The following is a 25,069-nucleotide window of genomic DNA, read 5'->3' on the forward strand; positions in this document are numbered from 1 at the left end:
TGCTGGCTGGGGAAGTGGTGCTGCCTGAAGGGGTTCTGGATTCGTTTCTGAACAAGCCTTAGTCTGACAAAGTGTAAATCAGCTGCACGTGTGTGTCGGATTAGCAGGAAGACTACAGCCAACTCCAGAAGGGAAGAGGAATTGTTTTCCTTCTTGTGTTTTTAATAAGTTCTCTCAAACTTGACTTGCACAAAAGACAGAATCATGTGAAAGAACCCAAGTGAGTGATTGATAGGACAATTACGTGATGAGTTTGAGCAAGCCTGGCAGCCTCCTAGGACTGGAGGAGGAGGAGTGCAGTGCAGAACTCCAAGTGGGGAAAGGGCTCCTGGCCCAGGGCACTGCACTCAGCAAGGAAGCTGTGGTGTGTGTCTGTCTGCAGTGGCTTAGTGACAAAGTCTGGGTTTGGATGCACTATAAGTAACTAATATTTCTCACCAGCGTTGCCCTGTACTCACCACGGTTAGATGGCCGTTCTTGGCTTTGGCTATGAGCAGTTCTGATCCTGATATAAAATCAATGACGCCTTCTTTGCCTTGACCAACTGTAAATTTTATGCTGTAAAGAAAGAGAAGCAGGTAAGAAGCGTGATGAGAATGGGTGACTCCCTTCTCCCGTGTAAGTGGCTTCACTGTGTTGATGCTTATCTGCAATAGGTGTACTTGCTCAAGGAAATGGAGCCTTAGCTAATCTTAATTATGTTCTGATGCCATACAGATATATTTTTGTAACCCTGTAATGCTGAAGCAGAACCAGCACAAAAATGAGTTAGCTCCTGAGCAGGGCTGGGCCTGCGTGGCTTCGCTCACCTGCCCTGGTTGATGTTGATGTTGTTGACCTTGTCTGCCCGCATGGCCGTCTTCGTGAGCGTCTCTATCACGTGGTCGCTCTGAAGCACAACGTCACCCTAGGATGGGAAACCAGCGATGGTCTGTGATGGTGGCTTCTCAGTGACTGCACCCAAATAATAATTGTGTCGTTCACAGAGCTACCTCCAATAGGTCAGCATGGAAAACACCTCTCAGGTCACACTGCACCTAACAGCAGTTACTTCATTTACAAGGTAACAGTGATGGGGGCAAGGGGACAGGAGCGCTCCTGTCAGTCACCGCTGAATCCCATTTATGAGCACGGAACGTAAGTGAAATTCTGCTTAAAGACGGCACAAAGTGAGTTCATTCACCTGTACGCATCCCCACACCTGCCTCTCCCCCACCCACCTCCACCCTGGATCTTCTGCTCTTTGTGCCTCAAAAACAGATCCCAGAGATGATGGGAGAAATGCTGGCTGAGTCCCACTACCTTCTGTTTGTTGTCCTCGCAGTGCACGTGCAGCACAAACAAGTTGTCGCTCAGGCTGCTGACGGAGATGCCTGCAATAGAGAGAGACCGTTTGAGAGCCAGCTCCTGCGTGCACTGCAGAACCTCTCCCAGGAGACAGCAACTGCTGAAACCCGACAGCTGAGGAGCTGCAGGAAGCACAGTGCTAACACTGCAGCAGAGGCTGAAGATGCTGCAAGGTGACAGTCAGCTTATAGCTGTGTTCCTTCCTACAAAAAAGAAACTTTCATATGCCTCTGTCTCTCAGAATTAGGAAAAATGTGTTTTTTCAGTGCCTCATGTCTGGATTTGGTTTAAAATCTTGACAGTAGAGGTGTCTGGGTTGGCTGTGCAAGTTGAGGTAACCGAGCAGAGATGAACATCCAGCTCTGCAGTAGTAGTGCCTCATGGGAGCCCTGGACCCCCACATTAGTGGTGGCTGTAAAAACCACGTTAAATGGTGACAGTTCCATGTGCAGTAGATAACTGCATTAGGGTGGTGCTGAAATGATGGTCAGGAATCAGCTGCAAGGAGGAGTGCTGGCAGCTGGAGCTGAGAGGTTTCAGATGGGACAGACAAGTAATAACTGCTGCGTCTCAGACACACGGAGCAGCTTTGCTTTCTCTCTGACAAAGTTCACCCTCTGAAAGGAGCAAATCCCTGTCATGCAGGGGGAGGCTGAAAGGCAGCGTCCTGGCAGCTGCTGCCTGAGAATGGTGCAACTTCCTGCAGCTGGGAAATGGCTTTGGAGGGGTTTCTGGAGAGAGGAATTGAGTAACTTCAGTGACATTTTATGGAGTTTAATTTTAGAAATACCCAAGTTCAAGATATTATGGACTTATATTGACAAATACTTCAAGATAATTTCATTCTCGTCCAGGACAAAGACCAACGAGTTATTGTTTTTTATTTATCACATTGGCTAAAATCAAGTGAGCTCAACCCCATTTATGTTACCGCTCACCTGTCAGGTTGGCGTAGTCAATGCGCTGTTTGATTTTGGAGTCTTCAACAATGATGACTGCGTTCTGGGTAAGGAGCAGCTGCCGGGATCTTGCTTTGTATCCTTTCCGGTCATACTTGATGACAGGAACTGCATACTGAAATAAGCGTTATCAGTGCTAAAAATGCAATTAGTTTAATTGGCAGCTACCTTCCACCTAGCCTAGAGAGCCTGCGGGAGGCACTGAGCCACGGTTTGTAAATGGGGAGTGGAGACAATCCTGAAGTCCTACTCTCAGTTCTGACACAGACTTCCTTGTTGACCTGCAGGAGTTCTGAACAATAACTTGGTGAGTGCAGCTGGCTGCTGGTGCACTTGAAAAATCCAGATTTCATTTCACTTTGTGTAGATTTCTTCATCATTCTCTTCCTCTCCCCCTCAAGCATCTCAAAGCATCATGAACAGCAGCGGTGCTGGCTGCAACCCTTTCAGTTCTATCTGACATAACGACTGGCCAAAACCTTCCTCCTGTATTTGTGATCCAGCAGCTCTTCACACAGACGATCTTCAAAGCTTAATATTAATGTAAACTTCCTGCTACATTCAGAAATCTAATCTCCTGCCAAAGACTTGAATGCTGCTGAATAATTCTAAAAACTCGATAGAAGTATTAGGACATGCGTCTCACCTTAATGGCTTCATTTTCTAAAGCCTGAAGGACTTTAGCATTTATCTCTTCATTACCTAAAACAACAACAACAAAAAGGGATCAGAAAGAAGATTCTAGCAAGAAAAGAGTACATAACCCCACTTCTTCTTCCCAGCCTGGCACCCCCTGCTCACCAAGCCGTGTGTTGATGAAGAGTCGAGGAACGCTCTGCGGGTAATTGTCTTTTTTGCCCTTAAAAATCTCACTGGCGATCACTTTTTGTTCCAACTGCGAGGACAAAAGATGGATTCTTGTTTAATATAAAACCTCTGCTCAAATAAAATGTGTTTGTCTTCAAAGAGACAGAAGAAATGACGTCCTTATTAGCACAGTGTATAATGTCTGTTCCTACTCCCTCGTCTCCTCCATGTTCTCTCCCTTATCCTTGGGCAAACAGTACAATTGTTAGCTGCCGCAGTGCCCTGCGAGTTCCTGTTCAGAGGATGATTCACCATGAACCTTTGGTCCCTTTCAGAGTGCCAGGATGTCAGTGTGACCACTGCTCTGAGCTCTAACTTCTGCCCATTCAGAAAAAGAACCAGGGCACGAGGAAACAGGAAACCCCCTTTGCTTTGTGTGGGGCAAATTTAACATTATTAGAGAGTGTGAAGGACAGGAGGTGATTTACAGGTAAAAACGTGGATAAAAGGGCTATCTCTAAGTCGTGCTTGCTTGGGAAAAGCAAATGTTCTGCTGCATTTCCACCTCTGTAATGGCTTTTATCAACCCTGTGTCCTTAGTCAGGGGCTGAGCCTGTGATTATCTACAGAGTTTTGTTACACGCATTTAATACTTTGCAGGCCTTCATAAGCACTATGTTATACCATCTAATTAAAAAAAAAAAAAACCCTTAAGGCAACTAATTACTATCATTTCTCAAAACAGCAACATCCATGCTGCTTAATGTAAACAGTTCCTATCATCACCTTTCACTGAGCTTTTTTAATATGAAAACATTATTGCTCCCTCAAGACTAAGATTAATACATTTCAGTGTCATTTTTATTTTAAAACCTAGAATGAAACACGATGGAACAGAATCCTGTTCCCATAACTTCTCTTTGGACCATGACTTGTTTTGAGGCTGCAGAATTCTCATTCTGCTTTCAACGGTGCCAGCAGAAGGGCCCTGTTTGCTGTATCTTACATTACAGAGCATTTTGGTGTAGGAATTACATCTCTGTAAGATCAACTCAGTCTGAAGGAATGTGAAGTTGTCACGTACCTGTTGCTTCCACTCTGGGCTGATTCTCTTGCAGTAGGTCCAGACCATGTTCTGCATGCACAGCTGGCGCAGGAGCTGGGATGCCTGAAGGAGATTTCACAAAAGACATGAGAACAGGGCAGACCTACTGCCAAACCAGTTCAAGCAAGGAAGGGAAGAGAAACAACTGCAGAAAATCCACGGCTGAATTAATATACTTTTAAGTAAGAGGAAGTCTGTTTTTCCTCTAAGACAGCAAGATTCTGGTTCTTGCTTGCTCTCACGCATGCAGGTCTCCCCAGGCCTTTGGTGGCCCATGGCCTTCATTGCCCCATTTGTGTGGTGCAGCCGGGCCTACCTCGCAGAGCGACGGAGGAGGGGTTGGCCATGATTTGTCCAAGACGTTCTTTGGCAGGTTCCTCTTGAGGTTCATCAGGAAGGAGAAGCGGATGTAATCAAGGAAATACTCATTCTCTGGGCAGCGAGGGTGGTTCCGGTAAATAAAGCCCTTAATGAACCTGAGGAAGAGGAAAGATGAACACGGGAGTGGTCAGTATGAGAGGTACTTTGAGGTCTCTTCCAATCCAACCATCTCTTGGCCCCCACTGAACTTTCAGCTATAGCCAAGGTAAAATACGAGTTAACAAAAGATTGAATACTTGTCACAAAATAACCTGCTACTTCCCGAGTTTTATTTAGTAGCTTCAATTTATTAATACATATCCCTGACGTTGTAGTGACGAGAAACTTCATTCTTACCCTCCCCTCGTTAGGAAATAAGTACCAATTAAGGGGCTTAGGTTTCTCTTCACGCACCTTCTGATAGTCTCTACTGCCCACTTCCTCTTGGCAGCTTTTCGGCGGCCCAGGGTTCCTCGCCACCAGGACTGGATGGCTATGGCTACAAATAAGACAAGACACATCACACTAAGGGAGCTCCTTCATGCCAGTATTGACTTCATACAGAGCTGCCAACAAGGAGTGCTCAAGAACACACTCTCTCAGAACAAAACACCACCGGCCTTCACAGGGGCACGTGGGAAGGAATATAATTTGAATTGTAAACAATATAATAAGGTGGATAAATGGCAATAACAAGCACTGGCAGATGGGAACTGCTGTGTGAACGAGTTAAGCCTATTCTCTCACTCAGAGTCTCAAGGACTAACGTGGAAGGACTCAGAACCACACACCTTGCATCTTCCATTCTGCTTCCAGCCAGGCTTCAGGAACGTTCCTTCTGGTACATCAACATCAACTCACCTCTGACTTCTCACTCACAACAATGGCCACTTCAGACCATGCCGTGACACAGCACTGCAGTTTCCTTTCTCCCTCATACCTGAGTGTTTCATGTGCAGGAATCTCTTCCGACGGTAGAAACCTCTCCACGTGGCCTGCATTTTTGTTGCTGAAATTGCAAGAGAAACGGCAATGTGAAATCGCGACTAAGCACGTTTTGATCAAAAAGAGGTAAACTTTTCAAACAAACAAACCAACCCAATTAAAAACAATTTAAAAAAAATCACAAAACAGACAGCTAACTGTCCATGAAGCTGCTGCAGTGTGTGTGTGACTCACCCAGGCTCTGCTTCCTCACTTCCAGAGCATCTTCCGTTGCAAACAAAGTCTTGGGAAAGCGGATAAAAATCTTTGTTCTAGAAATAGAAATGCAGCGTGTTTTAACAAGCCAGAGAGGTTTGCTTCCTGCCCTTAGCATCCCCTTTGGGATCTCTAATCTTTTCCCCACCCGTTAAACAGAAGTGCCTTATTTAAAAGCACTGACATTGATGTCCAATGATTCATAACCTCAAATAAAAAAAAAATAAAATGAGAACTAACCGTCCCATTTTGTATTCTTCCTGTTTGTAGCCAAGATGTTTCACCAGCACAGCCACTCCGTCATGGGGCCGTCCATCCCACGTAGGCCATGTTTCTGGACAAAGTGATTTGTATCTGTAAATTGACAGCAGAAGAAATCTTAGGGCGAGGTGCCCAACTCATCCCGAGTAACGAAAAGGGGAGAGATCACTCTCTTGGCTCCCACAAGGAAATAACTCTCTCAGGCATAAGGGCTGCTCTTTGCTGTTCAGAACACTTCACCCTGTTTCAACATCTGTGGGGCCAAGAGCAGGGAGAGGGAGGAAAAGGGAGAGGTGAGTGCAAGGCAATCCTACCTCTGCAGGAAAACTTCGTATTTCCTTCGATACGCAAACCCAGCTCTGCGCACTCGGAGGTTCTCCATCAGCCCGAGGTATTTCACTTGATGCCGGATTAGAACTTCATCAAATCGATCTTGAGAGAGCATGAAAATGGAGAGGCTACATTAATGTATATCTGTCCCTCCGTGTGGAGAAGGGAACGGTCAGTTCAGAATGGTTCTCTCTTAGATCCTTATCTTTAACCCCTACCCCAGCCCCACAGAAGTTATTTTGTGACTCCTGTCCCTCACTTATTATACTTTTAAATTTAATTCCAAACCTAAGTTGTCCTTTAGGATATTCTATGCAGATTGGAGAAGGAAACGAGAGAGAATGAAGATCAGTAAAAGGAAACGATGTAGGTTTACAATTCCTGACTATAAATACAATCCTGCTCCATCACTTTACCCAAGCCCAGTGCCTCTGTTCTGACTCCTGGCTGTCCCTCCACCACCTTCCTGCAAGGAGCTCAGGCACAGACCCAAAATGAGAAATCTCACAAGACTTATTCAGTTGAGCTCCTTTCTGTGCCTCACTGACTGGGCCCTAATGGTCTATGCAGATGTTGTAGAAAAGCACTCAGAGGAGGAGTTAGCCGGGGTCATACCAGCCTGCTTAGCATCGTTGGGTTTAATGCAACGGATGTAGGACGGTTCTTTGGACATCAGGATTTCCATGAGTTTAGAGAGGCTGTTTTTAAACTGAGTTGCTGCCTAGGAGAAAAGAAAGAACACGGGATATGAAGTGATGACGTACAGCCAGGACGTGCAACTTAGCAGAACAGACCTGAGAGTCTCCCAGCTCTGAAGGTACAAGGTACCAGGTTAGACAGGACATGTCTTTAAAAAAGAGGAAGGAGCCACATTCCCACCAGCCCTGGTGTTCTTACCGTCTCCGGTCTCTTCTTGTCTGTCAGCTCCGTCCTGTCAAAACACTGATTGATGATAGGATTCTCAGAGTTGCACATGGTCTGCAGAGAGACACATTACTCAGAGAATGAACTTCAGACAACTATTACAGAAACATGTGACAAAAGGGGTTTGGGTCATTTTGTTTTTATTAAAACAAACTTTGAAAACCTTAATCTGTCTTTTCATAATGCAGCCCTAACTCATGTTCTCCAGCTGGAGATGAAAAGAATCTTTTCTCTCAGATTCCACCCCATTTTGAACCTGACTCCTTGTTCTGCTGAGTACTGGAGGCAACCCCTATCCATACTCACCTCCTTCAGGTTCCGAAATAGAAGGTCATTGTTTTTATCTAGAAAGCCTGGAAGAAAAAGAAATGGCTCAGGCTGCCACTGCTGTTCCATAGGAATTTCGTAACAGCAAGGCAGGAATTCGAGATGGGAAATGAATCTGGTTAATCAAATGGCACATGGGAGTACTCTGTACCCAGAATTGTCTTTGCTACGTAGTGAAGCTGTTTTAATTCAAAGGGAAGGGGAAGGAGGAGGGAAAAAGAGTGAGGGAGAGCTGAGATGATGCACACACTTACCTGCAACACTGTAGGTGACCTCTCCAGCATAGTGCAAAAGCCGAAACTCCTCCCTCCCCAGCGACTTGCGAGTTTTTTGGTCAGCGAGCTTGTGCCTGGTGAGAAAACAAAGAAGCTTCATGAGGGACAAGGAGCAGTTTCATGTGGGGATTCACCTCAAGAACCACTGGGGCATATGATCCTGGAGTAGGACAAAAGGAACGTGGGGGGGAGGGAGAATCACACTTGCTGTTCTTCAAGATCAAAAGTAAAAAAGGTGAGTTACCAAGCAGCAAATCATAAAAATGTCATAATCATTAAACCTGCAGGCTCTGTCACACATGTGGAACCCACCAGCAGTAAACCTGCCTCAGCTGTGCACTCACGTGAGAAAATGAGGGTGGTTCTTCACAGTTTCCTCCAGTTTCTCCAAGAAGGTTGTATCTGTGGCATCCCCAGGTCTCAGACATTCTTCATCCTGAAAAAAAACACACACATGCATTCTGGTGTTGATTTCTCCCTGTGCTTGTAAGCATACGGTTCAGCTCTAGTTGTGCCTCAACGAAACACAGCCCCAGTTCCACCCCTTGGCCTTTTAATAGGCAGGCCACCTCATGCCTCCATTTCACTTAATTCAACAAATGAAGAACTGCTGAGCTGAAAAGGAGAATGAGTTGCTCCCCACAGACTGCCTGGATTGGAGGCTTCTTTCCCCACAGCAGATGGGGATGATACAAAGGGACTTTTCATGGCGTCACTGTTGGGTGTATCGTTGCTCTCCCCACCTGCCCAAACAATCCTAATCTAATTTTAGACCTTTTTTCCTGTGTTCTTCCCCTTGCTTTCCACTCCGCTGGTTTCATTTTCAAAGGTCGTGTCAACTCACCAAAATAGAAATGATGCCTTTGAATTTCTCTTCCACCAAATCACAAATGATTTTGTTATTGAAATACTGAACCGGCTCCCACTGCAAAGACAAGGAACCACACCTGGGTGACAACAACTCTTGACAGGAAAAAAAGAGTGAAAGTTTCAGAACATTTTAGACAGCGCCTTATTTAAATAACGTTTCTGTCATTCGAAAAGCAAAGCATCTTCCCTCATCACTGTTTTCTTAACATTCCCTTTGAAAAGCATCTTTTGTATCGGAATAAAAGATCGGGATGGCGCGACGCGCGCCAGCTGGATGGCACACCGTTCCCAATGCAGCTCAGAAAGAAGGCAAATGTTTTTTCAATCATTTCCTTTGCAGACCATGAACAACAGCTCCTTTCCCAATCACCTGTCCTCTGGCCTGCAGGAGGTGCTACAGAGAAGACAGTGGAAGCGGTGACTGGGCTCTTACCGCGATGCCTTCCGACTCATATTCCTCTTGCTCCGACTTCAACGTGAGCTCTATGAAGAGCTGCTGCAATTTTTCATTACAATAATTAATACAAAACTGCTCAAAGCTGCAAAGAAGAAATAGAAAAATAGTCGTTAATACTGTATCACAAGTAATATAAGCATTAATCTGTGGACAGTAGCGTTAATGCATCTATGTGTCATCAAGCAGAATGTAAGAGATTTAGTGAATTATTTAGTGAATCTATCCATGTATTGAATTTATTATTTAGTGAGTCTTGTGAAAGAGTTCCAGAAGGAGGGAAAAAACAGACACAAGCAGTGGAACACTAAGGAACACAACAACTACAAATTCAGTCTCACTTCATTGCTACCTGCCACTGAGACCAGAGTCTGGAAACCAACCCTATACACTGTTCTACAGCTGCTTTTCCATTCAAACCACCCAACCACAGCTGTGCCACGGAGCTGGACAAAGGCGTGGTGCAAGCAACCACAGGAATATGCCCCAAAAAGGCATACGTCTCTGAAACACCAGGAACATTGCTGGGAACCTCCATACGATCTAGATGCCCCATGCATTACAAGCCCTGCCATTCACTTGATTTCCTAAAGCTGTTGTCTCTTTCTTATTTACTAAAAGAAGCAGAGATGGAATAATGTCTTGTTACACAATGGAGAGAACACAGTATGGAAGGCATGCAGAGCTTACTCAAAACTCAAACCCACAGAAGGAAACAAACCTGTTGTGCTGGAAAACCTCAAACCCATAAATATCAAGCAATCCTAGAACTGTCGTGCTTCTCCAGCCTGGAAACTCTCCTTCCTGCAACAGGATACAAAGTGTTCATGTGTGGTCACATAGTCCTGGCTACAATCCATCACCCTATCCCCCCCATTTACTTGTAGCATTTACTCCTTACCCTCTTCTTTGCGGAAAACAAATTAATTTGGAAATCACTTTACAGCACAGAACAACTTGTTGCTGCTTAAAGATTTGACACTGCCTTCCAGGCTCGATAGTTCCTCTACAAACAGGAGATTCATTTACCTTGTAAGCAAGGGATTTGTTAACTTTGTTCACCAGCCAGGAGAAAGTGCGTCCGTAGATTGCTTTAGCAAGTGCGTCCCTCGCGTAGGCTGCCTGCTCCAGGTTCAGAGGGCTGATTAACTGTACACAGAAGGAGAAAGAGGTCATCCAACAGCCGTTCCACTGAGAAATTAAGCTTCCCTGTCTCACTGTTAATGAAGAGCTAATATTGCACTGGCTTGATTTAATTCTATGTGCATCCCAGATCCCCAGTTTGTGCTCTTACCTCTTCCCCTTTTGCTATGATCTTCTTGTGGATCAGTGCATCTCGCAGAACAGAGCCTTCAACTGCCAGAAGCTGCAAAGCAGTAGAATGTTAAGTTTATTTATGAAGCAGTTCCTCAGTACTAGCTTTAAGAGATCAGAAAGGCCAGACCCCCAAACCACAATCCAGTGAAACAACCCTACATTCCCTATTCACACTGCCAGACTTCTCACAACCGCCAGTTAAAAAATGATTGGATGTTAATATTTGCATTGTATTTAGGTCAACTGAAAGTGCATCTTTGACAACTTCAATATCTTTTAAAATGATATAATGGTACCAAGTTCTAAGCAAGGAAATCTCTCCAAGTCATCTTTCATGTAATACACACCTTACTGATGAACTCACCCGTGCCAGGTATTTAATCTGGTTCTCTGTAGTGACCTGAGCATTTCCTTGCTCATCAGCAGCAAACTGCACGTTCCCCAGATGCAGAACGCTAGCTACAATGCTCAGCAAATCCTAGGATGGAAGCAACAGGCAGAAACCAGGATTATGAACTACGAGCAAACGCAGAGTGACAACAGAAAAGGCAGCGAGATTTTTGCGTTAGCGATCACACCACGCACACACATTCTGTGTTTTGTTTCAGGCTTTTTGCAGAGAATGCATTCACCCTGAAGGCCGCCTCTGGTCAGAAATGAAGTAGAAAAATGCTTAGGTGAGGGAATATCAGCTGTGCTGTCAACAAGTCCTACCTCCACCTCGCTGTCATTGAAGCTGATGATGGACAAGGCTCTCCGCACAATCTTCCAATCGTTTTTATCATTTATGGAACTGACCCTTGCACAGTGACCCTACAAATACAGTTTGACAGAAATCAGCGTATAATTGTCAAGGGTGCATTACTCATGCTCAGCGTACTTCTGCCATATGTTTCCTTCTATAGCAGCTATTTCAGTATTATTTTTGAAGTGACAGAAGGAAGACAGAAAGTCAATTGAGAATACATTTGCTCTACAATATAACAATATGATAAGAATGACTAATTAACACGCACTTTTACTAAATAGTGATACTGTTGGGGGCTCTTTTCAAGGCCCAGCCTTCGCAGCAAGTCCTCTTCCCCTCCTTCTAGCAGCTGGTAGAAAATGTGGAAGTTCCTCTCTCCGTGATTTTGGTGCACAACTCGAGATTTCTCCAGGAGGTAGTTCAAGATGTGGCCCCCAACAGGAGCCCCCTAAATCAAACCAGGAACATTGAAATATTTTATCAACGTGAAGGAGAATATTCTGCATCTCTGGCAGAACAGAATACAAAGCAATTGGCTACAAAAAGGCAGAAAATTATCTGTAACCTGGCATCACAATCTCTATCTTGGCAATTACACATCAATTTGAGTTTTTAGGTGTATGTAAAATGAGCTATCAAGTGAAAATAATACAAGATTATACAGATCATGCCTACAGTGTTCACTGAAAGATATCACAGAATCACGGAATTGCAGGGATTGGAAGGGACCTCTAGAGATCATCAAGTCCAACCCCCATATCCTAACCTGCATATTCTTCTTTCTCAGAACTGACTCAACACACACACAAAAAAGCCAACAAAACTGTGAGCATGGAGGGATTCCATACTGAGAAGCTTAATAAAAAAATACTCCTAGCTACTCAGTTCTTGCACTGTGATCATCTTCCCTGCATGGGGCAATTTGGCTCAGAATTGAAACAAACATTATGCAGTTACACAGGACGGCTCACAACTGATTTACGTGGATTTAGTTTGGGAGTATCCATTTGCACAGTGCATATGTATCCTAGAAAGAAGAGAATTCAATCCCACTCTCTCATACAGAGAGGAGAGAAAGAAAGCAAAGTGCATTCTCTAAGATACTCTGGAACCACACTTTGCTACTACAGACACAGCTCACGTGGTCAGCAAGGGAATGTGCACTCCATGCACACATCAGTGCAAGAAAGCACAGGCAACAGAGACCTGCTACGACTGGAACCAATTCTGAAGTATAAAACAGATTTTAAGTTACTCTGTAATCAAACTGCACATCCATGTATTTCCCAAATCGGCTGGAGTTATCATTCCGAAGGGTTTTCGCATTTCCAAAGGCCTGAAATGATAAATAATTAGAGAAAAAATAAATCAGTATCGAGTAACATTATTTATAAACACTTTTGAGAAAGTGCCAATTGTTTATTCACAGCCATTAAGGCTTAGGTTTGCCCTTCTTGCAAGCGAAAGCGAGATGAAAACAGATTACAATCCAAAATACTAATGCTGATTCTTACACCCACTGCAATTATTGCAGATGGAGCACGCCTGTGAAAACAATTCCATCCCCCCAGCAAATTTATTTTAATGCCAGTTCACTGCTGACACCATGCATCAAGCCTGACTGTCTTCTCACATCTTTCTCCCTCATCACAGCTACTTGCTTCCAGTATCTCACAGTGCTGCTCATGGCAGGCACAATCCTAACAGCCTGAGGCCTCTCAGGGTTCTCCCTCTCTTTGGGAGCACGCCCATCCCTGAACACAGCATGGATTTGAGAATGGAAATACTGAAGGGAACTGCAGCAACAGAGCGGGGCTGGACACTAGAGGACACCACAGCACTAGGAAATGCTCCCAGGAATGCTTTTATTAGAGGCCAAAGCTGCCCACAACAGATGTGTCAATTTCTGGCTTTGCAAGCTTAGGCAGCACACCAGGACTCGTCCCACTTCAAATGCTTTTCTCCTGTGGCCTGGCCACGCCTGAGCTGCTCCTGATGGACATTAAAGGGCCGAGAGAGCTTGGCAGCAGATGACCATTTCTTTGGCTTGGAAGCGGGCTGGGATTCCCTTGTGTGCAGTACTGATGATCTGCCCACCTGTGTTCCCAGGACACGCTATCCACCGCGCAGAGACAGCTTAATCACACCCAGCAGGGTCCAGCTGCCTCCACCCCCTCAGCTGGAAAATGTGAGCACTGCTGGGCTGACTCAGTGTCAAGGTTCAGTGCTGCAGACTCTAGAGATACCTCCAGGACGGGGTTGGATTGCAGCAGGCGGTCCTTCACTGTTTCCACCTGCTGACTGGCGGGACAGGTCACGGCGTAGTACTGCAGGATCTTCTTGGTGGCCTCCGTTTTGCCAGCCCCGCTCTCCCCAGATATCAGAATACACTGATCCTTCCTCTCCATGCGCAGGGAGCGATACGAGTTGTCTGCGATAGCGTAGCTACGGAACAACGAGAAGCAGGCATCAGTTTGTTTCCACAAGCAAAGGGCAGAGACCATCCCATAATGTCAGCCCCTAGCAGAGGTACTTCAAAAAGAAACAGGTGCCCATGGGTTGAATAAGAGTGTGTTGCTTCTACACTCTGCTGATGACACAGGAGATCGCTGGGAACGCTTTCAGACATCTCTATACGCATCTTAATCCCTGGGCCAAGTTTTTGCAGGGTGATAACATAAATTTATCACATTTAACTCCTTTCAAAACTGCTCTTTTGCAAAAGGTCTTCGTGCTGTTAAAATCATTGGACAGTGAATATGGAGGACTGTAAAAGAGGAAAGAGCTGAGCCGTTTGCTCTCCCTGCCCATTATACCTACTCAGGTGAGAAAGGCTTCCATGAAAGAAGACTAAATGGTGCAGATAAACTTAGCTCTGTCCCACAGAACAAACAAGCTTTACATTCATTAAAATTCTTGTTTTCCATTGATCTTTATTCTAGCTTATCTTTTAAGTGATGACAGACTCAGAAGGCCACAACTGCACTCAGCCATCTGGGCAGCTCCCAAACAAAACCAGCCTCTCAGATTGTAGAAAAAGTTGGATGAAGCCAGAACAGACTAACAAGCATCCAGCGAGGGCCAAACACTACCTAAAATACTGAACGCTTCCTCCTGCCTGCATACAACCATGGTTTATTGCTGCTGTCCCTGGATGCTTGCTTCTTCCTGTTTCTTTTTCCTCTCTTCCTTTCCTCCCTGGAGTAGCCCAGACAGGTTCTTGTACAAGAATCACTCCTACTTTCACAACACCAGAGAGCAGGCAGATGGGTTTGACAAAGTGGTGGCAACTGGTTATGGAAGGAAAGAGGAAAAGAAGGACCAGATGGAAGAGGAGAAGGTAAGAGAGGAGAAGAGCACTATCCCTTCAAAGTGCACACATATAAGAACACCTCAATAATAACGTTCTCAGCTGCCTTACATGTGGTTATCAAGCACATACCCTGTCTTCATGTACTTATTAATCATTCAATAATCATTGGGTTCTGCCTTTTTTTTTTTTTTTTTTAACTCTCATGCTGTGAAATTAATTAAAAATGATGACACCAAAATAACATCCGTGGCCTTCTCAAGTCTATTAATACTTGGTGCTAAGGCAACACCACTGAGCTACCTAGCAACACAACTGCACGCTTGCCCCCCATTAAACTCATCAGCTCCTTCTCTTCCCATTCAAGTTCTGTCCCTGAAGTATTCTGAAAGTCAAACAGCTGAATAAATACAAATTTCATGTTGTTTTTATGAACTGCCTCTAGATCGCATGCCTTCGTTGGGGGTTGAGCAGAACGCTCCCAGTCACGTGGAGCTCCTACAGAATCCCTTCCAGCTGAAGATGCTCACTGTGCCACTTGCAGCCACCATCTCCAAGCCCCATGGCAGGCTATTAATAGGGCAGGATGTGGCACAGCACTCTGGGAGGTATGCTGTGCTTCAAGACCATAGGGATACATTTTCCCCTTGGAATGACTGCATGTGATGCACTTCCCAGAAAACTCAGTGCTCAGGCCAAACTATTTTGACACCGGGGCGGCAGAGCATTTAATATAAATACTAACAGCGTAGTATTTCTGCTTTCTAGAATCAGCTTAGAATGAGATAGAGAAGAAAAGGACACATATAATAGCACAAAAGGAGATGCACAGAGTACTACACTGCAGATCCCTTTCAGTACTCCTCAGAATATTTTAAAGGGAATTAATAATCCAATGATGTAATGATGTTTAATGGGATGACAGCAACAGTTAACGATGATTACTGCTTTTTCCAGCTGGAGCAGCACTGGTATTTGGTATCACAGCTCTCAAGGGCCATCACTCAGAGCTGCAGGTTTTACAATTTCTCACGGGACTACATCAAGGAAGAAGACAGCATCAGAAATAATCAGCTGCTCTGTGATTTAAATCACTGTGTGTAACGCAGAGCTGCCTGGCCCTCCACCTCACACTCTCCCACTGCCATCACGCTTAGCCCTCTGCTTACTGCAGACTAAAAAAACAGCCACAGCCCCAACGGTTTGCCAAAAAAATGATCATCCAATGACAACAAAACCCTGAAGAGCGCCCAGATGACAGGCCAAAGTGCTGTGTCTAGGCCAGGCCTCTGCCTGGAGGGCAGGACGGAAGGAGGCCCACGTGGCAACTGCAATTTGCAAGAGCTCACAGCAGAGCTAAGGCTCAGGGCACAGAAACACAAAGTACACCACGTAACATCCAGCTCAAGGGGAGAACTTGGTAGGTTTGAATTCCAGGTTATTCAGGTTCAACTGCCTCCCATGTAGGCCCACAAAAGAAATCTGAAACACTGTAAAAATCAGTTTTATCATAGCAAACACAGCTTCAAATAGTCCAGCTTTCCCAAGACATGATGCGTCTCTCCCCTTCTGTGCTCGTAGCGCATTCTGGTTTGCTTACTCTTCTGGATTACGTGCCAATAATAAGAAACAACCCAAATAGTTTGCTCAAAAATAATACCGTTTACTCTTCCAAGATCTCAAAAGAAAAAAAAAAAAGCCCTCTCCAAGAAGTGCTCAGAATTTGGCCCTTGGCGCTGCAAGAAAGCATTTTGGAGCCAAATGTCCTCGGCTCGCACTCATCTTTCTCTTTCAGTCTGACAAAAAAATCCAAATGCTTTCAAAAATAACTCTCAAATCTCAGCCCTCTTTTTTTTTTTTTTTTTTAATATGGGAAATTGGGAATGCTCACCAGGCCAGACCATGTAAATAAATACATTCCTTGTTCCAACAGGCACATGGTATCTTAGCAACAGGGGAAATACCGGATAAATATTGGTCAGGCTGTAACATCAGAGGTAGGAAAGAAACCACTGCACACATATACATACTCTTTCCCCTAGTTAACCTCATGCTAAATGAGTGATATAGCAGCAGGGGAAACTCACAACCCGGACATGCAGACCCCAAGTAACCCTGGAACAATGAACTCCTGTCCTGCCAGGGCTGGGTAAGCAGCTCTGTTCCTCCAGCCAGGAAGGAACCACCTCCCTTTCCAAATACTGCTCTAGCAAAGGCAACTCATCCTCTTTGGAGAGGGAAACAGGAATAGAAAGAGCCATACACCACACCCTTTAAAGGATCTTTTCTATCCCAATGATTTTAGCAGTGTATCTGGGACAAGGAGAAGTCCCATTTGCTTGCTTTCACATGTCACTATTGCACATGCCTGCGTGGGAATTACACAAACTGCACTGTTTACCCACAGGCCACTCACAGGTGGGGAGAAACTTCGTAGAAGCTGACACCACGGTATCGCTCCATGTTCTGTTTACTGTAGATTTCCAGTTCCTTGTATGGGTTAACAGACACCAGAACCGAGCCAATGTATGTCTGGAAAGGGAACACAAAATAAAGAGGTTACATAAGGAACAGCAGTGGATTCTCTGGGAGCCCACAGAGCAGCTCTGAAGGCTCATGTTGTTGACAAGGGCTGCCTGAAGTGGAGTGCTGGGGATGCCACTAAAGGCTTCCAAAGAGACCAAGGGTGCTGAAGAAGCAAAGTCTTCACACAGCATGACATCGCAGGAGTTATGCTAGACACGCCATCCTTGCCAAACAAACAGCACCCACAAGTGGTTTTTGATCTTCTAACAAGCAAGAATACTGGGTTACTTTTCATATACTGCTTGGGATTGGGTTCAAGCCCGGGGTTGATGACGGCCCACCTCAGAGTGAATTCATGAAATGTGGTGCGCGTTGGGTTTTCAGTGCTGGCAGGAGCTGGAATCACCAGCAGACCTCAACTGGAGCTCTGCAAATGAGTCCTCTACATGCATGAACACGATGCTATTCAAGACTTGTTCTGACACAAGCAACCATGGCCTGTTAAAGCTGATACCATCGTCTCCAAATCCCTCCAACTATACCAACCAAAGCTACGCTATGCCTGCTGCACCAAATACCCAAACCTGGGTCGCACACGGACACTCTGGCTTCTGCTCCTCTGTTACTCACGTAGATCAGATTCTCCTTGAAGCGCTTCCGCAGATTTTCAATGAATGCTGCTTCACTGGTGAAGTTCTCTAGCAGGACAAAATCCTGCACCCCGACGCGGTCGCGGGCTGTCAGGGCGCTCTCCATGGTCAAGCGAACACCGTTAGTCCCCGCTCCCTGCAACCAAAAGCAGAGGAAGGTTGGGACAGCTGTGGTTTCATGTGCAGCTCACTGAATCCATAAGAATGATTAAGCACAATTACTCATGGACAACCTATAAATAGGAGATTTGAATAACCCTAGTACTGTTGAAAATGTTAGTTCATGACTACTAACATTTTATCAGTTAGTTTACAGTAATTGTTTTGATGGAAGAGAAGCTAGCATTGGGGGAAGTTATTGCCAAATTTCCAATCACTTTAAATAAACAAATAAATCAAACAAGCACTTCATGAAGAGAATAAAAGTAGGAGACTGAAACATGCTCTCTCTTCTGCTCTTCTTCTTGCTCTTTTCTTAACAGGAAGTCATTTTGAGGTAAGGAATCTTTTATGACTAACGATGATTCATCTCATGAGCAAACAGCTTCACACTGCTGATCAGCTGAGAAGCCATAGTGAGATCCCCAATGGGAAATTCTGGGAAAACACAGAACTAAGAGAAGGGGGCACTTCTGCATCCCACTCCACTGTCCTGAGTTGAGACTGTGACACTAACATCTATCCCATACATCAAGCAGCTTCTATTCCCTGACACTTTTTAAAGGTTACATTGACAGTGTAATGTGGTTCAGACACAGCCATCTTTGGAAAACATGGGTCTGCTGACTTCTTACTTCATTTGACCTTACATATTAAAACAAGGGAGGAAATGTGCACCAAATGACTCAGTCATTACTTGCAGGGAAAACTCCTCCTACAGGCAATTAGATCCAGGGTACGAGGCAAAGATGACAAGAGACAATACAGAAATCAGAGACGAGATACAAGGCATTAAACAATTTGCCTCACATCTGTCTCCATTTCCTTATCATCATCTTAAATCCTTCTTCCTTCGCAAACTTCTCACAGCAGGCACCCTCCTCTTAAATCTCTTCCCTACAGCACTAGTGCATTTCAGAGTACCTGTTGCTATATTCTGGGATATTCCCATCACTGGCACCAATGCCACTGGAGTTTGCTCCTGCACAGGCTCATGCACTAACAGCAATATCCAGTCACCTTCTCCTGAAGCAGTTTTACACACCAGGAATGCAGGCCGGCTGCTGACACACAGCCCTCCAGCCCCAAAACCCCACACAACGATGTGCATGAGTTTTGCTGACTCACGTTGCCAGGTAGTTCCTTTCTGCTCTTTCTCAAGATATAACATTGGTCAGAGCACAGGGACTGATAGCTTGCAGGGAAAAAAATAAAAACAACCTCGGTCAGAAGAAAGTTAACATTAAGATTTGTTAAGCAGCAATGAAGGGAAACCCACTGAAGTATAAATTTGGGCCCAAAGGGGTGCAAATTCCCTCAGCTTGCAGTTGCTTAGACCTACCTAGCATTTACAAAAGCAGTTTACCAGCTTCTGCACGTTCTAACTGGCTCCCTTCCTGAAAGCCCAGTGCCCGGGCATAAGTCACTGCATGAAAGCAGCAGCTTTTGAAGAGAAGAACAAGCTCCTACGAATTACCACCAGGAAATCTCAAATCCAGATCTACTCGAATGGCTCAAACATAATAGAGAAACACAGTTTCCATTTTCCTTTTTATTTTGCTTTGAGTTGGTCTCATGGTCTGGAAGGCCTGATCTGTAGGCTCTCAAAGATTAAGCTTGGGAGAATTCTGCAGGTACTGGCGTGGTAATCCTCTTTCAATGTCCAGACTTTCCAAGCCAATTCCTCCGTGCCTTCAGCAAAGCGCTCTGCTGACTTCTATCCTTTTTGCCACGGTGAAGAGGAAAGGTGGTAAGATAGAGGACAACGTTGGAAAAAAAAAAAAACAAAAACCAACAGAGCAAAATTGGGATAAACCACATACAAGTGAACTGTGCCTAGAAATTAGAAGGCTTATATCATAACCGCGCGATTCTGGAGGAGCTTTTGGAAAAGGTGATGGGAACAAAGGCGGCAACAAAAGAAAAACCAGTAGTTTCCAAGCGGCTAAGCCTGCGAATGCAGTTTTAAAACAGCTGCCTCAAAAAAATGACTGAGGAGAAACTTCCAGCCTCGCACAGTTAATCTGAGTTTATATAATTCTGAAGACTTTCACAGAAAACATCACTTAGCAGTTTCAGCAGCTCTTTCATCAGCCACTCCCCTGAGCTCGGGACAAACTGATCCCAGCTGTGTGCAGGCAGCCTAAGGAAGAAGCAATCTATCCTGCTCAGAGCATGGAACTCTACTCCAGCCGCCTCCTCTGGGACAGGCATTTAGGCCTAAGCAGCTTCCAGTTTCCTCTATGATTTTTTTTCCTCCCATTGAAGTCCAATCTCTATCAGTGTGAACAAAATAAATACCCAGAAGTTTCCGTCCATTATGAAAAAAAAAACCACAATGAAATGCAACTTTTTAGCTATACTTAAATGCGACCAGGTTACCCTCTCTCCGGGATGCAGATTGTCCAGAATTTAAACTTTAGACAGCGTTGTACTCTCCCAAGCCTAAATTCAATGCAAATGCAACACACCAGACATAAGCCACTGCTAAGCAACACGTGCTCCTCTATGCCACCATTTGTTTTATTGCTTATGTCCGAGTCTACCACCAACTTGAAGAGTCCACAGCAACTACTTCACTACCAAGAACTTCAACAGATGCAATGCTGAAGGAGGGGAAAATCAATCATTTCTAAAAATGGAAGCAGAACAGTCATGCTGAAGGAAGAAAGCGGGCAAAGAAGATACTATTTAGGAAAAAATAGTCATAAAGATGACCATGTGTTCCTGCTGAATGATGGACGTGACAGTAAGGCTCTGGATAATTTATAATAACTAAGATGTCAGGCTTTTTTGTGTTAGTAGGCAGACGTCAAATCTGGTGGCTGTAAATTAATGCCAGAAAACCCTGTCTAGGGGTTAAAAGAATATTACAGTGAAACTAATTGACTATTAGAGCAGCAACAGGACTGGCTCCTTTAGCATCCTTGCAGCAAGACCTGTTTTTAATAGATAGATTTATCTCTGCCAAAACACCTCCAGCTGATGTACTGTTCATTTCCAACATCCTCTGGCCTATGCTGTGCGAGAGATCAGCTTGGACAATTCCAAAAGCCCCAGGGCAGGGAGTAAGTATTCCTGATAATTAGGAGAATATCGGCTGTGAGGGTCTGATTAGATCCTTTCTTGTGAAAATCACTTTTTCTTGAAGCTGCTATGAGAGCACAGTGGTGGATGAGCTGTCCTCACAGTGCCAGTGCAAACAGAAGGGGCTGTCACACCTGTCCTCTGAGCAACCGTGTCCTTTAGCTTGAAGCAGTGCAACCTGCTAAACCTGCAGAACGATAAGCAGATGATCAGGTAGTGTTCTGTCAGCTTAGTGAGTTGAATCACTCTACCACGGGATCAGGTGAGTGTCAGACTGAGGGCAAGAAGGAAAAAGAGCGCAGGTGCCCCTTTTAACAGTAACATATGGTTAGGTCACCTCAACCGTGCACATCTTTAACCTGCCTACAGGAATCCAGGCTAAGGATCCACGGCAATGCCTTACTTGGCCTCTCACACCCAGCATGGGCTGCAAGCAGGGAACTGCAAAAATCTGAGCCATCTCCACCTGATCTTAGTGCCTGTGGGCTTAGGAGTGCCCCATCTTCTCTTTGAAACTCATCCTTCCTCCCTTACTAAAATCAGCTCCTAATGGTCACTCCTGCTTGAGGCAGTACGAACTGGCTGCAGTCACTGCATTTCTTGAACCCACCCCGAGGTACAGCTCCGAGGGACTCATTCCCACACTATTCTAACCTACTTTTGGCTTTTAATCTCTTATCCAGAGCCATCAGCACAACAGTGGCTCTCTGCCAGGAAAGGAAAAGCTGTCACTCCTGAATGGTGGGACCAAGCCAGTGCAATTAGCAGAGCGGTGCAACTTCCACATGCCTTTTTCTTCCGTGCGATTACATTTTGGGAGTGACTTTCAGCTGATGTAAAGTGGTGCTGCTCAATGCAGCCTGCAGAGCCAGGTTTATGTTGGCTGAGGTTCCAGCCTTCCTTTGTGTTCATACAAGAGTCAACAAGACCAGAAAATACCCTTACAAGCAGCTCCTAAGAGTGCAAAAGCACTTGAGATTATACCAGTGAGTTTCCTCAGCTGAGTTAGTATATCTCTGACTCAGTATTGTGAAGGTGTAAACAAGTATTTTACTTTTAAACGGTGTTAACTGCCAAAGCATGATAAAGACCTTCCTCTGCTTAGGACTCGGAGATCCAACACACCTTGAAAACAAAACCCAAGGCTTTCTGACCTCAGCACAACAAGTTCCAAAGCGCTCGAGTGCTCAGACTGGCCGAGTGACATCAGGGAAATTTCCTCTTGTGAAGGAAGAAGACGGAGGGCAACTCACTGCCACCAGTACAGGAGCTCAGGGCTGACATGAACTGAGCAAACACATCACAGCTTTGGCCGTGAGCTGGTCTATGGCAGTGCAATGCGCAGTATCCCAACGTGTGTGGAGGAAGGAGCCTCTTATACCCCAATTTCCTACCTCCACTTTCCCAGAGGTGTATCTGAGTGGTCAGCATGGACACAGCAATTCCAGACACAGAACTGCTGCCAGTAGTAGCTCAAGCAACTCTCCCTGATGCAACAGCAACCCTGCATGATGGGTGGGAAAACACCCGGAGCTCTCACAGTGAATGCTCCCATATGGAGCAGGGAAGCTTTAAAATCATCTGATTTAGAACGAAATATCACACAACGGAAATTGGCTTTCTCCTTCTAAATCTAAAATGGATGGTTTAGGATTTTCCTCTGACGTTGCCTTATTACAGTTTAGGTAGTAACCGCCCAGCAGACTGGGAGGCTTGCACTGAGCTGCAGGAAGCTGGCACGAATGGAAAGCAGCATCTTTATCTCGGTATCAAGTGAAAGATGATTGATCTGTGGGTTCCAGAAATAGTGACAAAGCCGGGAACGGAAGCACACGCAAGAACCAAATTTAAGTGGGAAGGAAAGTACAGATTAGATTCTGGAAGACAATAAGAAGTCCAAACCAATAATGAACTTCTTGTGGGGAGGTGGCAGCTAAAACACATTTGTCTGCTGGATAGCATAACATTCTTCAGTGTCATGCCAGAGCTGCAGGAAGGAAAATAAAAATCTCTGAGTTCTACTCTACTGTACAGCCTGGGAAAGGGTTTGGACAGGGCAGGAGCTAGACAGCAGAGCAGACCAAAATCAGCTATTTTATCCAGGGCTTCAATTCCAGAGGTGCAGAATGGGATAGCTCTTCTTCCCTTTCATGCTGAGAAAGCAACAGTGAAAACAACTAGGTGGATCTGAGTCCAGGGACCTTAGTCAAGCACTTGAGAAAAATCACGGTGGTCAGATTGGACGAGATCAAAACCAGATAAAAACACTGGGGACATGGAATAGTAGACTTAAAGGGAACAACTTCAACATGCAAAAAAAATTTCTGTGTCAGCAGCTGCCACTCAAGGACCATTTATAGCAGATTTTTTTTTATTTTTTTATTTTTTTAAAATTCTTGCTTCTTTTAGAGCAATACATCTCCAACAAAGGAATGTCTGGAGTCAGGAGCACTTTGCCCATGCAAGATCTTGGTTCCCTCCTGATCCCAAAACACATATTGAATGGATTTAACTATGACATCCACTATGCAAGAAATGGTATTAAGGAGAGACAAATGCCACTTCCTTGCCTAATTCCTGTAAAGTATTTATTTTGAAGTCTTCCATATTTTAAGTAGAGACAAGCTGGAGCACATTAAAACTTAACATAATCAGAAATACAGGGGAAGCAAGCTTATTTTGCTCTCACAAAGATTGACTATGTCTCTAGTAGCAAGCAGCCTAGAAGCTGGAAGTTCTGCCTCCTTTCTCCAAGCTACATTTAATCTCCCCCCCTAAAATGCAAAGCAGAATGGGAAATGTGAGCAATGTAATCATACTGTGTGCATATTTTAAGTATCTATTAAATGCATGTAGGTCACGGGGAGATAGAACTGTGAAAGGAAAATTCATATTTCTGAAAAATAATAATGCAGGGCGTGGATGTTGCTGCAGTTAATTCTTAATATATCAGTGAATGGCATTTGATACTTGCAATATTGAGAATAGTAGAAATCTAAGGAGCTCAAATGTAAATTAGAAATGCAAATAACAATTAACTGTAAACCAAAGGGAACTATGGAGACGAGAAGCAGGAGATGTTGTCTGTTCAATGTTTAAGCATATTTTCTAGATCGTACACTTCTGGGATGGAGGAAGAAAGACTGGAAATAGAGAAGCAATTATTATTGAAAAGAAAAAGTTTAAAGGACTAATTTGAAGGAAAGAAAAAATGCTTACCCTCAGAAGGGATGCTCGTGATTCAATCAACAAGCTCAATATAAAATAGTGGTAAGAAAAACGAATGAGGCAAACCAGGAAAATGACCAAGGCTGGCAATGTGAATAGACTGAATTCCTGTATTTAAGGAACTGACATCTTTGCTCCTGAACAGGTGGCATAAGCTGTTGCTAGTTGCTAGACGTTGCTGATTTCAGTATACGTAGCAGTACTACCTGGGAGCTCAGGTCCCACAGAAGCTTCAGAAGACACACAGATGGCATCACAAGCCAACACTGGAATCACTGCCCTTCCTCAACACTTCCAGAGCAGTTCTGCCACCACCTCTACATCAGACAGAGCAGGTGAGAAGGGAACAGAAACTCAAACACTGGCCTACAGTTAAGCACCATGGCTTGGACTTGTTCCCAGCCGGCAGCAATGGGGTGCTGACCTTGTGGCCCCATTCCCTGCTCTCTGGTAACTGCTGGTTGTAGTCTCCTTTAAATGCACACATTCTTTTGTCTCTTGCATATTTGTATACTGTGTGACTCACTGTTATTCTTGGTGCACTCTGCCTTTCCCCACACTACAGATTCCCACCTTCTGCTCTGGATTCCACACGCCCCACACAACCATTTCAGACCATTATGTTTTTCAAAGACAGTAAAACTTTCCGAACACTGCAGTGCATTCCCAATGCTTGTGAAGGGCACTTCCACACCCACACGTTCTCTTGGAGAATACCAAACCACCACCCTAGGCAACATCACTGCTATCACCCTAAGAAAACAAACCCCTTTTTCTATGCCTACTGCTGGACGCAGGTTGGCTGCCTCCTACAGCCCCCTGTGC

The 25,069-nt window shown here is 44.8% G+C and overlaps 1 protein-coding gene across 5 annotated transcripts in view; it reads right to left on the minus strand.

Moving 5' to 3' along the window:
* MYO1C (myosin IC) overlaps nucleotides 1-25,069 on the minus strand; it is a 54,313-nt gene that overhangs the window by 2,194 nt on the left and 27,050 nt on the right. For 4 of the 5 annotated variants that reach the window (XM_021415461.1, XM_021415465.1, XM_021415466.1 and 1 more), the window contains exons 2-31: nucleotides 17,751-17,906; nucleotides 17,011-17,126; nucleotides 13,531-13,729; nucleotides 12,540-12,620; nucleotides 11,553-11,732; nucleotides 11,251-11,349; nucleotides 10,901-11,014; nucleotides 10,514-10,585; nucleotides 10,249-10,368; nucleotides 9,941-10,023; nucleotides 9,199-9,304; nucleotides 8,740-8,820; nucleotides 8,240-8,331; nucleotides 7,875-7,969; nucleotides 7,600-7,646; nucleotides 7,267-7,347; nucleotides 6,985-7,090; nucleotides 6,354-6,471; nucleotides 6,019-6,132; nucleotides 5,758-5,834; nucleotides 5,519-5,587; nucleotides 4,993-5,077; nucleotides 4,535-4,694; nucleotides 4,198-4,281; nucleotides 3,108-3,201; nucleotides 2,953-3,008; nucleotides 2,286-2,421; nucleotides 1,303-1,373; nucleotides 810-907; nucleotides 459-558 (exon numbers count right to left, since the gene is read on the minus strand). In XM_021415461.1, the coding sequence (XP_021271136.1) occupies nucleotides 459-558; nucleotides 810-907; nucleotides 1,303-1,373; nucleotides 2,286-2,421; nucleotides 2,953-3,008; nucleotides 3,108-3,201; nucleotides 4,198-4,281; nucleotides 4,535-4,694; nucleotides 4,993-5,077; nucleotides 5,519-5,587; nucleotides 5,758-5,834; nucleotides 6,019-6,132; nucleotides 6,354-6,471; nucleotides 6,985-7,090; nucleotides 7,267-7,347; nucleotides 7,600-7,646; nucleotides 7,875-7,969; nucleotides 8,240-8,331; nucleotides 8,740-8,820; nucleotides 9,199-9,304; nucleotides 9,941-10,023; nucleotides 10,249-10,368; nucleotides 10,514-10,585; nucleotides 10,901-11,014; nucleotides 11,251-11,349; nucleotides 11,553-11,732; nucleotides 12,540-12,620; nucleotides 13,531-13,729; nucleotides 17,011-17,126; nucleotides 17,751-17,906 (3,090 nt within the window). Of the gene's footprint in view, nucleotides 1-458; nucleotides 559-809; nucleotides 908-1,302; nucleotides 1,374-2,285; nucleotides 2,422-2,952; nucleotides 3,009-3,107; nucleotides 3,202-4,197; nucleotides 4,282-4,534; nucleotides 4,695-4,992; nucleotides 5,078-5,518; nucleotides 5,588-5,757; nucleotides 5,835-6,018; nucleotides 6,133-6,353; nucleotides 6,472-6,984; nucleotides 7,091-7,266; nucleotides 7,348-7,599; nucleotides 7,647-7,874; nucleotides 7,970-8,239; nucleotides 8,332-8,739; nucleotides 8,821-9,198; nucleotides 9,305-9,940; nucleotides 10,024-10,248; nucleotides 10,369-10,513; nucleotides 10,586-10,900; nucleotides 11,015-11,250; nucleotides 11,350-11,552; nucleotides 11,733-12,539; nucleotides 12,621-13,530; nucleotides 13,730-16,999; nucleotides 17,127-17,750; nucleotides 17,907-25,069 lie in introns of those variants that run through there. The other variant, XM_021415467.1, reaches the window with a different exon arrangement.

Source organism: Numida meleagris, chromosome 18 (assembly GCF_002078875.1).
Source record: "Numida meleagris isolate 19003 breed g44 Domestic line chromosome 18, NumMel1.0, whole genome shotgun sequence".
Taxonomy (NCBI): domain Eukaryota; kingdom Metazoa; phylum Chordata; class Aves; order Galliformes; family Numididae; genus Numida; species Numida meleagris.